The following is a 15,622-nucleotide window of genomic DNA, read 5'->3' on the forward strand; positions in this document are numbered from 1 at the left end:
CCCTTTCCTCTGCTCAGAAATCCCCCAAAACTTTCCCTCTTTTAGAGAGAAGACAGGAAGAAAATATCCCAGCTCCACAGCGTTTTCTCAGGGGTTCCTCCATACAAAGGAAATAATTTTTGAAACGGAAAACAAACCATCTGTGGAAAAAATAAGCTCCCGTTTCTCCCTGTTTTCAGTGATGTGAATAAGGCTCCAACTGAACTCTTTCAAATGTTTCAAGCAGGTATGTTTAACATCTCCCGAGGGATGCTGCAGCGTGAAGACCAATCGTTTAACAGAAAATACACACAAAACCCCGCACCCGGTGTAGCCGGAGCCCTGCGCAGGGCAGCCCCGTGGGAGGACGGCTCCTGGGGCTCTCCCGAGGGCTGCGGGGTGCTGCGGGGACGGCTCAGGCGGGCCACCTCCCCTTCACAACGTTGGACCGGCTAGCCCGACGGCGACCGCTGCATTTTGATTTATCTGTCCCGTTATAATCAGCGCTCATTACAATCACTTAGAGCAACACTACAGGCCTCATTATGGACTAGGCACTCGCTGCCATTAGTCTTTAAGAAGGATAGCGCTCAATTTGCCTGGCAACATGCGGGGTCCTGACCTTGGAGCTATTAGGGAAAAGATTAGACTGCAGTGTGACCATGTGTGCAGACATGAGCAAACCAAATTAATTTCTGGCAAAGGGAGGCACCAGGCAAAGACCCCGCCATCCTGAGGACACCTGAGAACTTCTCCATTCCCCAAAGGAGATAAGCTAATGGCACGTTTAAAGGAGCCTGGTTCTGAAGGTGAAGCACATCCGTGGTATTTAGAGAGATATTAATCCAGTTTCCCCACAAAGTATTTGCTTGGCTGATCAGATTAAGGGATCTAGCCTTCAACAGCACACCCCCACCACAGCAGGCCCCAAGAAATCTGTGATACTTCACAGCCTCAGACATATTGCACCATGTGTACCCAGCTGCTACAATAATTAGCTTATGAATGTATCAGCTGGTTCTGTGATTTTTATAAATAATAACTAACCTACAGAGCAGAAAGATTTTCATGAGCCTAATATTAGCAAGAAATTGCAAGGTGCGCCTAACTCGGAATTGTCATTGTGCTAAATGCCCTGTCTTCTCTCACGTTGTGCGGGACTGGATCTCCCCCAATGCCATTTATAAATATTTATTTTTGCATCGCAACGGCAATGTATTTGTGGCAGCTTTCTTCACAACAGCCATCATTCGCTCACCCCCACACATACACACACGTACCCACTGTGTGCATGTGTACACTTCCCTGCATCAAATGTGTCCTTTCATTGCTCTTTTCCTATCCTTCCCTTTATTTATTCAAGCATTCATTCTCTCGTCCATCCGTTCAAGACCCTATCTATCCATCTATGGGGCTGCTTATTAGGCAATAGCTTTGGCTAATACGTGAGAAAACACAGCGCTGCAGCTTACTCACACATTCTTTATGATTGCAAGTAACCGCCTTCCCCATGCGCAGATGAAAAGTCTGCATTGGATTTTTTTAATTATTTATTTAAATAATCTTAGCACGCCATCCAAGAAAGTTTTGCAGTACCAGGCAAAAAAAAAAAAAAAAGTGTAAATGTCAAATAAAACAGTGACAGATGACAGTATTCTCTATTGAATAGCACCGTTTCTTCGTGCATGTTCAATGAGAACTCATGAATTATTAATACGCAAATCTCCCTTTTCTGTTAAAAATCTCAACTTGGGGTTTTGGTTGCAATTTTTTTTTATTTTCTTTTATTTATTTCTTTGGGTCTGTGTATGTTACACAGAGCTTTCCAGGAGAATTATTTCATTTAAGAAATGCTAACATACAGAAATTCTTGGAGCTACAGCCATTCACAGTGAATTTTCATCTATAGCTACATTTATTGGCATGAAGAAGGAAAAGTGAAGAAGGAAACGCTATCTCACCACCTTTTCCCCCACTCATCCGCGACATCTGAGCTCACTGCATTACAAGTAAATCCAACGTCTGTGAACGTATCCTGAAAATCTAACAAATAACACATCCTTCCCCCGATTCGAGATACGCTGTGTTTCTGATCCTGCCTCCCCTGCACATCACAAGTCTCGCCCCACTGCACAAACAGCCCCCTTGACTGCCACAGAGTTACCAGGAGAGTTTGATATGCGCCAGTGTCAATATGGGTGGCAGAACCCGGCCCTTAATGTCAGCTTCTAAGGTTCTCAAATGGGAATGTCTTCCATTAAAAATAAGAGAGGAGGAAAACCAGCACAATTAAAGGATGCTTTTGGCTCTCCAGTCAGGCACACCCAGCGCTTGTGGTTACAAGGAATTCTGCTCAGAACTTCCTTCATTTCACCCCAAAACTTCTAGAGGCATCGACAATGCAGCCCAATTTAGCTCATTAAAGAGAGCTGCAGAGAAGTGCTGGCCTCTATTTTTGTTGTTCTCATGAGACACGATAAACATTTTCTAAGCATTTTATTTGATAAAACAAATAATATCATATTAATGTCCTATTTTTAACCTCTCTCTCTGTCTCCTAATCAAATACATTTCCACATAGCTAAGCAAACAACAACAAAAATCTGCAGGAAGCCAGCCATTCCCATTGTGCTTTTATGCTGTTAAAGAAACAGCGTGCTTACTACACCAAAGCATCAGCCTTGGCGCACTCAAACCCCCTTGAGGGACAGTTAGCTGGTGCTGCGATCATGAGCCATATTCTCTGTCACTTATCCCTGAGCCCTTTTTAGCAGCTTGACCCTTTCACTTTTGCTAGACTTACCCCGGAGCAGGGGAGGCTGCTCCAGCAGCCAGGAGGTACCAGACGACAAATAAAGGCAGGTTTTCCGGCGCTCAATGAAGGTATGCACAAATATCCTGACCCCCATAACTGCTCCCTGCAGATCTGCTGCCCTGCAGTCAGCCAAGGACCAAGTTTCTGATTAAGGGCAAGAAAGCATGTGGGAAGAGTTCGGGCTGTTATGCTGGGGCTACAGGACAGTGCTTACACTTCGAGTGGCATCTCTACTGAAAGCCACCGCAGGAGGCGGCATTTGGGTGTTCACAGTGACTTAGTCACAGGCAGCCCTTCTGCTCGGGCCGGACCACAAGGCACTTTGAGCCGAGATAAAACTGCAACTAAACGGCCCTAGTGCTTCCCTGAAATTAATAATAATAATACTACAGCCAGTTTTCTGTGCTGACATTTTCTAGGGTCTCTAGTGAAAGCATGAGTAGGCAAATGAAGAGTTTTTAGTAAGAGTGATTCAGGAATAAATCTCAAAAATAAATGTAAAAGGCCATTTTCTCACCCACATCATCAGTGCAGAAAATGTCAACATATGTGACAAAAGGAAAAAAAAAGCAGCAATGATCAACGCAAGTCTTGAAAGATTAGGAAAGAAATGCTGCGATCCCCTGGAGAAAGCTCACTTTCTACACGGGATCACAGGAGTCCTCTGGACAAACTTCCTCAGCCTCTCTTCCCCCTGCTCAGTTTGGGACTCTCTGCAGTGTGAAATGAGCCAGATAATATTCAGCTCTTGTTCCTTAGTCGCCAAACTCTCTTTCCATGAATCCAATAAGTGTCTATTAAAATAAATAAACCCCCTAATGATTCAAGATAACCTAATCAAGAAAGCTGAAATGGATAAAAGACTAACTGTAATGGAGAGTTCTGTCATGGCTTCAATGAATTCTTGATGAGGGCCGGGGGAGGGGGACTGAACCTGAGAAGCTTTACTTGGAGCATTTTGATACAGTTCAAGGTTAATCACTCAATAGTCTAGATTTTCTGAAATGCGCAGTACTTTCCCTCCCCCCAAAATTCAAGGCAAAATGCAAAGCACTTTCACGAGGGCCATTTTCTCACTAGCCTTATAAAACAGGAAACAATAGAAAAAAAATGAATGAGGTACATGAGCCCTGACGTATCTTAGATTCATGGGAACACCAAGTCTGCTTACAGCTCTTGGCCTCAGAGGGAAGGATGCTGTGCGCTGAGGATATTTCCAGCGTGCCAAGTTCAAAATAGCCTCTCCCCGCGCTGGAGAGGAAGTGTGGGCTTGTGGTTAGGGCAAGCAGCCCGCCATCAGCTCCCAGGTCTGCCAAGGACTTCCTGACTGAAGCTCCAGCTCCACAACTGTCCCCACTTCACTCAGCTGCTGAGAGGCTAATGCACTGCTGCAGATGCTGTCCTGGATGGGGGTCACACAGTGACTGCATATAGAAGTCTGAAAAAAGAAGCTAATGTTCAAAGGTAATTCAAAGAAATTTTAAGTCCAGTCAAGGAGAGAAATGTCTTTCTGTATTTCTTCCATATGTAACAAGAACATCAAAATATCAGCATAACAGATATGCCCCAGCTGTAGAGATTCACAACATCATAAACGCACTGAGATGCTACAGCAGTAAGAAGTGCCCTATATGCATACGCTATATATGCTACACATCTTCACCACCAGCTGTTTTTTCTAGCTGTTGTTCATCTTCACTAGAAGCTAATTAATTTAAGGGCACAGAAAATACCTGTTATAAACTAGAAGGGGAAGAGAAGACATCCCATCATCTCAAATGAATACAAGGGAATATAAGTTGGGAAGGAGAGAGAGGGAAGGACAAAATAAAGGGTTTCTAGAGCTAACCCTGCCTCAGAGCGACGCTGCTCATCCCTCTTGCAGTATCTGTACTTTCTTCTTGGACATGGACAGGAGGCGAGGGCATGGGCAGGTGGACATGGTGCTGAGTCCCTTCTAGCATGGACTCCTACTGTGGGGCTAACACCCACCTTGGCCAGAGAACAGGCTTCCAGACAATCCTGGCAATGAGGCAGGAAAAGGAAAAGTCAGAGAAAAGGCAAAGAACTGTTGTAGGGATTTCCATCCATAGGCCTGGGTGTCTCTTAACCTGAAGGTCCTCAACTGAAGGGCTTTTCTGCCCCCAGCCTCCAACTCCCAGTCAAGTTTGGGGTTTTTTTGTTCATTTTTAAACAGGGCAAAGATACGAACCAGAGACTGGGCTTTGCCAGATTAATGTGTTTTTTTTCAAATGTTGCTCCATGGGGTCTCTCTTGCTTTATCGTCGTGCAACTGGAACAAATTCCAGTCCCTTGAGGAAGAATTTCAGTTTCAGGGTTTACTTTTTGTTTTCACTGGACTGGTGAAGGTCAAAACCTTCTATTTGCCCTGTCCGGGGCAGATCCCCAGCAGCATGTGCCCCACTTCCCCATACCACCCCAGACAGATTAAGGAGAGTCTCTTGTCCTGCGAGAACTGTGGGAAGTTCAGCCTCCATGTTCATACAAACTTTGCCATCCCTCAGACTGTCAACAAGCGCTCCAACCAGCTATGCCCACTATTTATTTTGATGGTGACTGTTTACTATGAACAGAACTACATTCCTAAAATCATTTTGCACAGACTAAGAAAAAAAAATGTCAGCTGAGCACAGCAAGCCTCTGCTAGGACTCTCATTAGCAGAGGCCAAAGGGGTGATGCTGCTGCACAGTATTACAGAAGTGCTGGTGCATAGTCACGAGTGAAATGGTTTTCCTGAAGTCGTACTGTAGACCAGTTGCAGAACTGGATGTAGAAGCCAGTTTTCACAACTGACAGTCCAAACCCGCAGCACCCAAGGTCAAAGTTTCCGCCTGTCCCACTGTCCCGGTCTGGAGACACATCAGCCACTTGAACCTCTCTGAAATGGCACACTGGAAACCCATCTCCTCATGAATTAAATATAACCAGGAGAGCCTAAAGCGCATATTGGAAACCAAATCCTGGTGTTCCAGCCACACTCAGAAACACTCCCAACGTGATAGTACAGGTCCCAGGTTTAGCCATTTAAAGGACAAAGGGCACTAGCAGGCAGCATCCCCAGAGAAGCATGCTCTCAAGTGGGTACATCAGTAACAGCTGGCAAGTAAAATAGGATGACAGCTTTGGAGGCTGTGTTTGGAGGCCACTGAGCCCCTCCGCTCCTGCTGCCTTCAAAAATACAAAGGGATGCATGGCACTTCACAAACAAGACTACAAATGTCTAGATGTAAGCTTCAAGGAATAAAATGCTTATTAAGCTAAATAAGTGATGAATAAGTCAATGTCTACAATGAATGGCTTGAGATCTTTATGAAGGTGGATTCCCTTAAAGAAATACTACCATGCTACCTTGGTACCTGCTTGAGGCCCTGTTCCTTGAATTTATGTTGACTTATGAGCTCTGTGGTTTGTAACCTCAGTCTATAGCAGCCGCCCTTCCCTTTAGTTGCTGAATTGAGACTCTGCCATGACTTAAGAATAAAGATGGCTACTTGTTAAATTAGAGGTCAATTAACTCCACCAGTAGATGATGCCACTTGCAATAACTGCTCTCAGTGGGTACCACTCTTCCTGTACGAAGACAGAAGACGAAATGAGGCCTCCATTGGCTCTGGATGCTCTCTCGGGTACATGACATACAGCCCTGCGTATAAAATGTCAAAACAGCCCTGTCGGAGACTCACTGGCTGCTAAAACTGTGAAGATCTCACAGCACCGTGGATTGCTGTTGACAGAACAGCAGCGCCCAACATAACACATGCCTTGTTAGCAAACTGGAAGCCTCTCAGTAGTCTGGGGTGAGGGAATAATAGAGGAAGCCAACGCAATGCAAGACAGGCCTGTGGAGAACAGCAAGTGAACGAACCTTGGCGGAGAGTCCAAGCAAACCCTCAGACTAGCTCTTTCTTCCCTTCTTTCAAACTCTCTCTTCTGCAAACATGAGCAGTTTTCAATGAGCACTTCCCACCATGTAATTCAGCTGCTGAAATCAGCAGCATCTTCACCAGAAATGCCCATGAATGGCACAACTGGCCTGCACAAAGCACCGGGAAAGCCCCGCCGCTCATTTTCAGACAGGCTAGATGTAAGGCAACACGCCAACCATCCCACCATGCCAGTGGCTCTCCCCTACACAAGCAGCTGTGTCCTTGCTTTTGGCATTCCTCCTGGCCACTGGGCACCCCAGCCAGCAGCGGGACACCACAGGCACACGGAGGCAGGCCGGGGGGCAGGCACGCAGGTGGGCTTTGGGGCAGGGGGAGGCCCCATCCCACTACGGTTCTTGGCTACGGCTTCTCTGTGCCTGCCTTCCAGTGCCCCCATAAACCACTTTCATGCTCCAGCAGAGCGCTATGACATCTCAGCATGGCGAATGCTGGGTCATCCCAGGGAGCCAGTATTGCTTTGGCAGGGCTGTGAAACAAAAGAAACATCAGCCTCAGAAACACTTCTTTATTCGCTGCTGCTGAAGAAACAAAACCTTTATGTGCTGTAACTTTGCTTTAAACAAGAACATTTGTGGATCCTGCTCTTTAACCTTTTGCATCTGGCTTTCAAAATCTGCCCTGTTCTTCTTCCACGTGAAAGACTACGGAGCTTATTTTTGTTTTGGTGCTGGTGTGCAATGCTGCCAGAGAAGCGCACTCAAGCTGGCGCAGACCGAAGCTGGTGAGCCACCCAAATTATTGTTGGGTGGTTCAGTCCCTCTCTATTTCAAGAAGCCTCTGGGTATAATGACAGGAAGCTTGCCGGCAATTTGAAGCCAAACCTCAGAGAGGCTGGCATTCAGTCTGTGTTAAACACTCCTTATTAAAAGCTGTCCAGTCCGGATTCTGGGTGGAACTTTGATATCTGCATGGAGTAAAGAATAAGGGGCACGTTTGCAAAATCAATTGTGCAGTTTTTATATTTACTGCACGTTTACCACATATGTCATTTATTACACAGTGGAAAACCGTTAAATGCACAGTAGTTGTGCCAAGTGGCATTATGCTTTTAACAGCTTTATTCGTTTAACAGCTCCAGTTCTCATTATATTTTGCCATGTGGTACATGAGATTTTTATGCATTTAACAGTTTAAGAGGGTTCCATGGTATTTTCCTTTTATGTATTTCATACTGTGCCTGGGATTTTGTTGGGGGGTAGAGGGGTTGCGGACTGCAACTCCTGTACCCTGACAAGAGAAAGCAAAAGGCAAAGAAAATTAATGATTAAATGAGGAAGGAAAAACGAATCAGACCTCCATGTGTCAGGGCACAAATACTTGTAACAAGGACAAGGCTCTCCCAGGTGCTTTGATAGCCTTTGATGCTTTGTTTATATGCCTTTCAGCCTCTTATTTTACATCTACTTTTATGACTACAATATTGTTTCCCTGCACAGAGGAAAAGAAAGTATGTATTTTGCAGAGTGCATGCATCTAGATACTTCTATCCCACTCTCTCATTGTCACAGATACATTTGTGCATTTTTGCATGCATACTGATGCACTCTCCTAGCACAAGTGAGTAATTTCATCCAGGATCATACGCAGCCCTTTTCACTGGGTAAACAATTCCTTCCAACAGTCTCCAATCTACTTGCTGCCCTTCCTACAAAAAATTCTGTCTGTCATCCTTTCAACAAAATCCCTTCTGGTGCATTATATTTTTTTAAAGAGTTGGATGAAATTTTTAAATTAATGGATCCTCTTCAAGAATTTCACCCCGACCTAGGTTTGCCTGCATGTATTTTTTAAACCCAAGGTGGAAATTAATCCAGGAGAACTCAACGCAGTGCCCTCTCATGCCTTTTTGTAAAAGTGATTGGATCTGATGTGAATTATTCACATGGCAATACCGTATGCAGCACATACAACATGCCAAAAAAGGAAACACCTGCCTAATATGCGGTTTCCCATTGCCTTCCCTCAGTTAATCACTTAAGAAAACAATTGCTCTACCTGCCAAATGAGAAGGATACCATAATTTTGAAAGGTCCTTGTCCCACTAGCAGTGGTGTAAGTTATATATCACAAGTGGGAAAAGACATGAGTGTTTGTATAAAAGGGGAGAAAAGCTTGGCTGTGAGCTCATCCTTTCCTCAGCCTATTTTAAAAGGGAAAAGGAAACCACTTAAGCAGGCAAAAGCCAAAAACACGACAGGTTCCCCAGAGATGAAGATTATTATTATTGTAGGAACAGATGTATTTTTATTGGTGGGAGGAGGAGATGGGTCTAGTTCCAACCCCAGAGTTTGCTTTAAAAACAAAACCCCAAAAAGCCCCGCAATAACGAAATCCCCTCTACCACTCACCTGACTTTTATTGGCAGCCACTTTGGCAAACAGAGCTTGAGATACCTTGGCCCTTTTCATCTCCTGTTGGATCTCGTCATAAATGGCAGCTGTGATGTTGACGTTGGCGCCGTCCGCCTTAATGGGGAGGTCTGTTGTTGGTGTCGAGGTTTTGGCCTACCAAGAGACCATGAAAATAATAATTAAAAAAGTGCTGCTTTCAGCCCAGCCATCTGTGCAGAAATTATCAAAGGATTTCAGTCAGCTGATGCCAAACTGCATTAGCTACAGAGGGACACTTCCTGTCCATTATTCTAATCAGGTTAATTGTGATTGGAAATAATTGCAGTGCATTCCTATAGGACATGCAAGGCCCTGTCAACTCTCCCCCTCTCCCTCTCCCAGCATGTTTATTGAGCAGCTCAACAACAGGGTAGGTAGCCGGGGCACTCGGCTGCAGGCAGTTGCTGAAGTTGGCTTTGCCAGCTAGCTACTGCGGCACAGGCACCAGCCTCTGCCTTCTCCCCGCTCTCTAAAAGTGGCCGACACCTTGGAGGAAGAGCCAATTCTCCCAGAAAAAATGAGTAAATGGGTAGAGGTCTCTAAATAATAAATTATTACTCAATTTAATGCATTCCCTCAAGTCTCCCTCATCCTTTATTAAAACTATACGTATGTCATTTGAGTATGTATGGTTTCCCAGCCTTATCATCATTATGCTAGCCAGACAGTCACCTAATTTCACCTAGGAAATCAGTGGAAATGAAAAAAAAAAAAAAAATCATTTCATAAAGCTCGGCTTTGGCATGCCTTTGATGTGCTGCCCTCATTCTCCTAAACTCATATTGAGATTTTGTGTATTCCACTGCACTCCTTTTAATTGAATGATTTCCCATCAGCTTCTGTGACAAATGAAGGACAAAAACGGACGCTGCCAGTACTTTCCCTGGGCTGGACTACCCCTACAAGGCTTCTATCAATACAGTTCAGCAGGCTGCATCAAGGCTTTTATTTTTAAGAGGCTGTGGCGGTCCCCAGGATGTACTGGCAGGCGAGGGAGTGAGGGCGGTGCGATGCTCGCTGAGCGCTCCCGGCACCAGCAGCCCCTTGGAGAGACAGATCTCATTTGCTTTCCTGAGCTCAAAGAGAAGAGATACTAGGGCTGATACTGTACCCCTTACACCTTTTAAGGGAACTATGTAGGTTACCGATATAAAAATCTCTATTTTCTCTTAAGATGTAAAGGCATTGGGAAATAAAACAACCTAGGTGGCAAAGCTCACACTTCCCAATAGATCCAAACCTCCCATAAACTCTGGTGACATTCAGAGATTTGGCCCAATTATAAACCTTTTCAGCTGGCTCCTGTTTTTGTGCCAGAGTTGAAGCCTGCTAGAGTACATCTAATGTTAATTTTTAACTAGGCAGACATGCCCAAATGCCTATTTGTTAATGGGAAGGTTAACTAGGCAAAACCAAACCTTCTGAACTTCACCTTCTGTTTTGCTGTCCTCCAAATATTCCTCTCTCTAACGTCTTTTCTGTACCAAAGGCCACATTAATAATGGAGCCAAAATCCAATCAAGACAACAATCTAGACTAATCACTCTTCCTACCGCTTCCAGATAAAGCTTTAACCAACCTGTATCTTCTCCCTTTTCTACCCCCAAGATCAGCAGGCACTCCTCTGGGCTTGTTCCCTGCTTGTTGTAGGCAGGACCCACGGAGAAAGGGTCTGAGATTTTCCTGCTCCTGCTAAGGCTAGTCCCCTGCCTACAGCTGGACGGCAGCTGGGGCAGACCAGAGCCACCTGTGCCCTGGGAGGCCAGTGCTAAACCCACCGCCATCCACAGGCCATGAACACACGGGGGGTACAGTCCAACGGATGGACTGACAGAGACACCACACTCCAAAATTCAACATTCACAGATAGATGAGAGTTGGGGCAATTGTGGGAAACAGAAGAAAATAACAAACAGATCATGGGAAGGAAGAGGACTGTCCAAGTCTGTCAGGACTCATTTAACGGAGCTTAATTTTACCAAAGGCCTCGCAGTGCTTTGATGGGTATAAAAAAAAAACAACCTTCCCAGTCTCTGGAGCCTTTGGCTAGCTCAGCAGCTGAGGTCACCATGGCCTCAAAGGCCGTTATGGAGGCCTGGGATCCTGGGAAGAACAAAATTAGCATGTAAGACAAAGATTTAAAATACAGCTCCATCCTGCATGGGTCTCCTACGCTGCCAGCTCCACCGCCACACGTCAGAAATGAGCCTGCCCTACACACCCTGAAACCTGTGCCATTTTTTATTTAATCACCAAAACAGGTAGGGCAAATACCAAACCAAAACATTACAGTGACTAAAATAAAGTATTTCATGTTAGAGGCCTAGGTTCAAAACTGGTCTTGATATTAACAAGACGTTTCCCATTATTGAAATGTCTTGTTGCAAACAGTGAGCAAAACAGAAAAAGAAGCGTTTGCAACCACAGTGCCAGAGCGCTGACACCCAGACATTACTGCTGGTCTTCCACGGGCATGCAATAACCCCGAAGAGCTCAGAGCCTTGTCCCCACAGCACTCACGCCTGTCTGCCAGATCAATCTGCCATTCTTACCTTGGGGCAGGTCCTGAGCAGGGGACACCCACGAAGGGCTGGCTCAGAGTTAGGGAGAGCCAAGCCGGGTTACTCTGTGTGCCCTTACACCTGCCTGCACAACTGCCCCAGCACCAGCGCTTCCACAGGTATCATCTGCCAGCGCTCTCCTCCTCCTACCCAGTGCACTCAAGCATCATCCCAGAAGTACTGCCGCAGGAGATCAGTATCTATGGAAACCACGTTTCCAAATGCCATTCCATCAACTTCTCCGGCACCCAAACGCATTTCCTGACAGGACAGTACAGCTCCTACCGCCGCCGCCCCAAAGCACCCCGCTCCGGGGTAGGTAACGTACCTGCCTGGGGAGGCGACGCTGCCAGGAATCGCTGCGCTGCACGCGAGGATGGCATTTGTCTCGTCAGAACTAATACCGGGCATATGGGGAAGCGCAGTAGCCGTGCTGCCTGCCCAGGAGCTGGGAAGCAGCCTCATTTGCAGAGGTGTCCAAGTTGTCAAAACAGCACCTGTGCTGACTGGTGCTGGCCCTCTGAGGGCTGGGAAATGTTATCCAGCGGGCACAAGGCAAGCATTGGGTACACAAACCTTTGTGTGTCGCTTTTGCTGATTAAAAACCTCACAGTATTCTTCTGGATTCTTCAAGCCAAAATAAGGCAAGGATGGGCTGCTTTATACTTCTAGAGTATGGTTTTCTAGCAGTGCTCAGCTCTTAAAAAGGCAGGCAAAATTTCCATTATTTTAAATAATGTTCTGGCTGTGGCTAGATCATGGGAAAAAATGTCGTATTTCAACAGAAGAATGAGATGGGGCAACAGATCCAATTTTTCTTTTCACTGGATTGCATCTAACCTCTCCATTTCCTTCTGTTGTTTGATTTTAGTTGCAAAATCTATTGCAATAAATTTAAGTAGCAATAAGCTAATTCTTTCATGAATAAATATAAATGCAGAAAGTGGATACACTCCTTAAACATTAAAATAGTTCCCTTTATAATTTCATTTTCACTGAAAGGTAACTAAAAAAGCTAAAAATTATACAATAAGTTTCTCATGTAATAAAAATTCAGCATCAAATTTGGGTTGGCAGGATATGCGTGCTTTCAGTGAAGACAGCTCTTTACGTCATGTATTGTGGTGAAGTGCACCCAAACACCGGGGTTAACCTGAACAAGCTCAACAGTTTCTACAAAATCAACATACCTTCCTTAAGGATGATCGGTTTGCAAGTAAAACTACTCTCCCCCCCTCCAATGGTTACTTATTTTTAGCAGCTGTAGCCACAGAATTCAGTATGAGAAGTGCTCAGTAATACTATTATAAGCATGGCTAACACAGTCCGAGACTTTGCACGCTACATGGCTGCGAAAGCCCCAAAGCAGGAAGGTTATACGGACCCATTTACTAAAGATCAAGAGAAGTGCTAGAACTGATTCGTCATGTCTGCGCAGTTAAAAATTTCAAACTCAAGTTAGGCAAATGTCATGACAGGAGTTAATCATCACCTCTGTGCAAGCACCTTTGCTTTTTCAGAGTCTATGTCTGGGACTGCAAGCAGTCTGATAAAAGGGGGGATGACTATTACGGTGTAGTATGTGGATGCTCTTTCTTAGTGCAAAGGAACAACCTACGAGGGAAGTGGGCGGCAACAGCACGTTAATAAACACGTGCGGTTAAGTCAATGAGATGACAGCTGGTTTAGAGCTGTAAAGCATCATCTTCCTTCCCAGCACCCTGCCCATCTCTGCTTTCTGTACTTCAAATAATTATCGATGTAAAGCTCTAACTCAAGGACTGTGATTTCCTATGCATAATAAGGAGCACACTGATTTCTAGCAATGTCTATCTAATTCATTGTAGACCTCTGTTCACTACACACTTTTTATTGCAACATATATGAACCTCTCCACAAGCCCAGACATTTCCTCCGTGTTCTGCAGAATGCAATGGACACAGATATAAAGTTATATCCACTGTCTTTCTATAGTATATTCTATAATAGTCATTCAGTGGACATTTATCAACAGCCTGTATGTAACGCCCACACGCACTGTTTCAGGCACTAATGTTACATACTTTTTTGCCTTTATAGTATTGATTAAAGCTAGAATCATCATTACAATGCCTTGCTGAAATCCACTAAACATCTCTTAACAGCCACTCCAAAACCTTACAAAAGGATTTCTACAACTCATCTGGGCGAGGGGAGCAACAGACAGAGGGAGGGTGGAGAGGAACTCCTCTGGACTAATCCACTCAACAAACAGATAACAAGGAATAGCATCTTACCTGGGGGGTTCTGGAGGAGCTGGGGCTGCTGGCAGCTGAAGACACCATGCTCACATTGGGGTTCATACTTCTCTCTCTCTCGTCCTGATAGATACGATCCCGCTCCGAGTCAGGCAAGTTGAGGAAATTCTGCATTGCCCTTAAGTTTACCAGTAGGGACTGGGAAGCTGTCCTAGGGTCTTCTTCTTTACGCAGGATCTCTGACAACAAGCCCTGGTTTAAAAAATTTAAAAAAAAAAAAAAAAAAAAAAAAAGCCCAGTCATGTGTTGGGTTTTTTTTTGTTTAGTGTAACCAGCTGGGTTGCAATACTGAGAACCTACATCAGAATCTCATGGGCTCTTCCAGAGGGGATATTTGGTAGGAAAGTGTTTGTCTTCTGGGGGATGGGGTTTATTTTGGGACTGTCCTATTCTGGCACTGTAATAAGCTTCTGAGTATCAAGATGCTGGATAGAAAGGTAGGTGCATTGGGTAGAAGAAATTGCAGTTACCACCAGGTGCTTGCTGCAAATATTTTAGGAGCTCTTAGATCTCTCTCTCTCTCCCCCTCTACTTGAAGCTGGGAACACTTGGCAATCCTGTTCATCTTTGACAAATCTGCCAAGGTTGGTAAATTTAGTTTCGACATTTAAATAGTGCAGGAGGTTTATAAAGAAAAACGTTTGGCTGGTTTTTGATGTTACAGTCCGTTCATTTTGGTTTGGACAGTCATTTCTGAGAGGAGAAAAATGGAGCAATAATAAAGCCTTAGAATCCAGCTTTAGGGATTTAACCCATTCTTTCATGCCTCATTTTAAAATACCACAGGCTTCACATTGCAACCGTGAATGAACACCATATTCATCCAGTTTTTACAAAAGCCATTATTCCAGGACATAACCAGCACAGCACTTCCAAAAAAAAAAGAGGGAAAGAAAAAGAGTTGGAGAGATGAAAATGTCATTAAAAGAGGCTTAAATATAATGATGGGATTAAATTTATGCATAACTGTTCACACTCAACAGTTCCACAGATTTTCTGGGAGTTAAAGGCACAACACACGAGCCTGGATCAGGGCCTACAGAAACTACCGGCACACAACGCGTGCCACCAGCTTCCCCCAGGCGCCCCCTCACATCCGACACGTCACAAATGGGTATTTCACTCCAAAAGGCACTAACAGCAATTTTGTGAGCTATAGATGTTTAAATGTACTGGTGTGCAACAAAGCAGAGAGGGGGATCCTTTCTGCCCATTGAGACTACTTATAACACATCATAAGAAATGGCAGTCAGAGGTTCATTATTTTAAAAGGATATTCTGCCAATACGTTTCCCTGAGCAGTCCGATACCCTTCCCACCTGCCATGACCCAGAGGCTCCATGCCCCACGGCTCCCAGGAATGCCAGTCACAGAAGCTGTGTGAAATCCCAGTCGGAGCTCAGAGGGCTCACCTCGACCTACTGCTGCGAGAGGAGCAACGTTCAGCAGCTGCGTGCAAAGGGACACCGCAGTGCCCCAGACACGATTTAGCTGTCACTGCTGACATGAGCATTTTGCAGTTACTTTACAGCCACGACTGAGGCAAGCTGCCTTGCGAGTACAGTCAAGGCTTACTCCTTTCTTGTAAGAAAAATGTGACTAGAAAACAAC

General features: G+C 45.0%; 1 protein-coding gene across 1 annotated transcript in view; it reads right to left on the minus strand.

The window, feature by feature from the left end:
- Window positions 1–15,622, minus strand: part of SATB2 (SATB homeobox 2) — a 120,395-nt gene that overhangs the window by 26,435 nt on the left and 78,338 nt on the right. Inside the window, exons 7-8 of the mRNA XM_009890164.1 lie at window positions 13,991–14,203; window positions 9,112–9,267 (exon numbers count right to left, since the gene is read on the minus strand). Of these exons, the coding sequence (XP_009888466.1) occupies window positions 9,112–9,267; window positions 13,991–14,203 (369 nt within the window). The remainder of the gene's footprint in view (window positions 1–9,111; window positions 9,268–13,990; window positions 14,204–15,622) is intronic.

The sequence above is a fragment of the Charadrius vociferus genome, unplaced genomic scaffold, assembly GCF_000708025.1.
Source record: "Charadrius vociferus isolate BGI_N301 unplaced genomic scaffold, ASM70802v2 scaffold147, whole genome shotgun sequence".
NCBI classification, from domain to species: Eukaryota; Metazoa; Chordata; class Aves; order Charadriiformes; family Charadriidae; genus Charadrius; species Charadrius vociferus.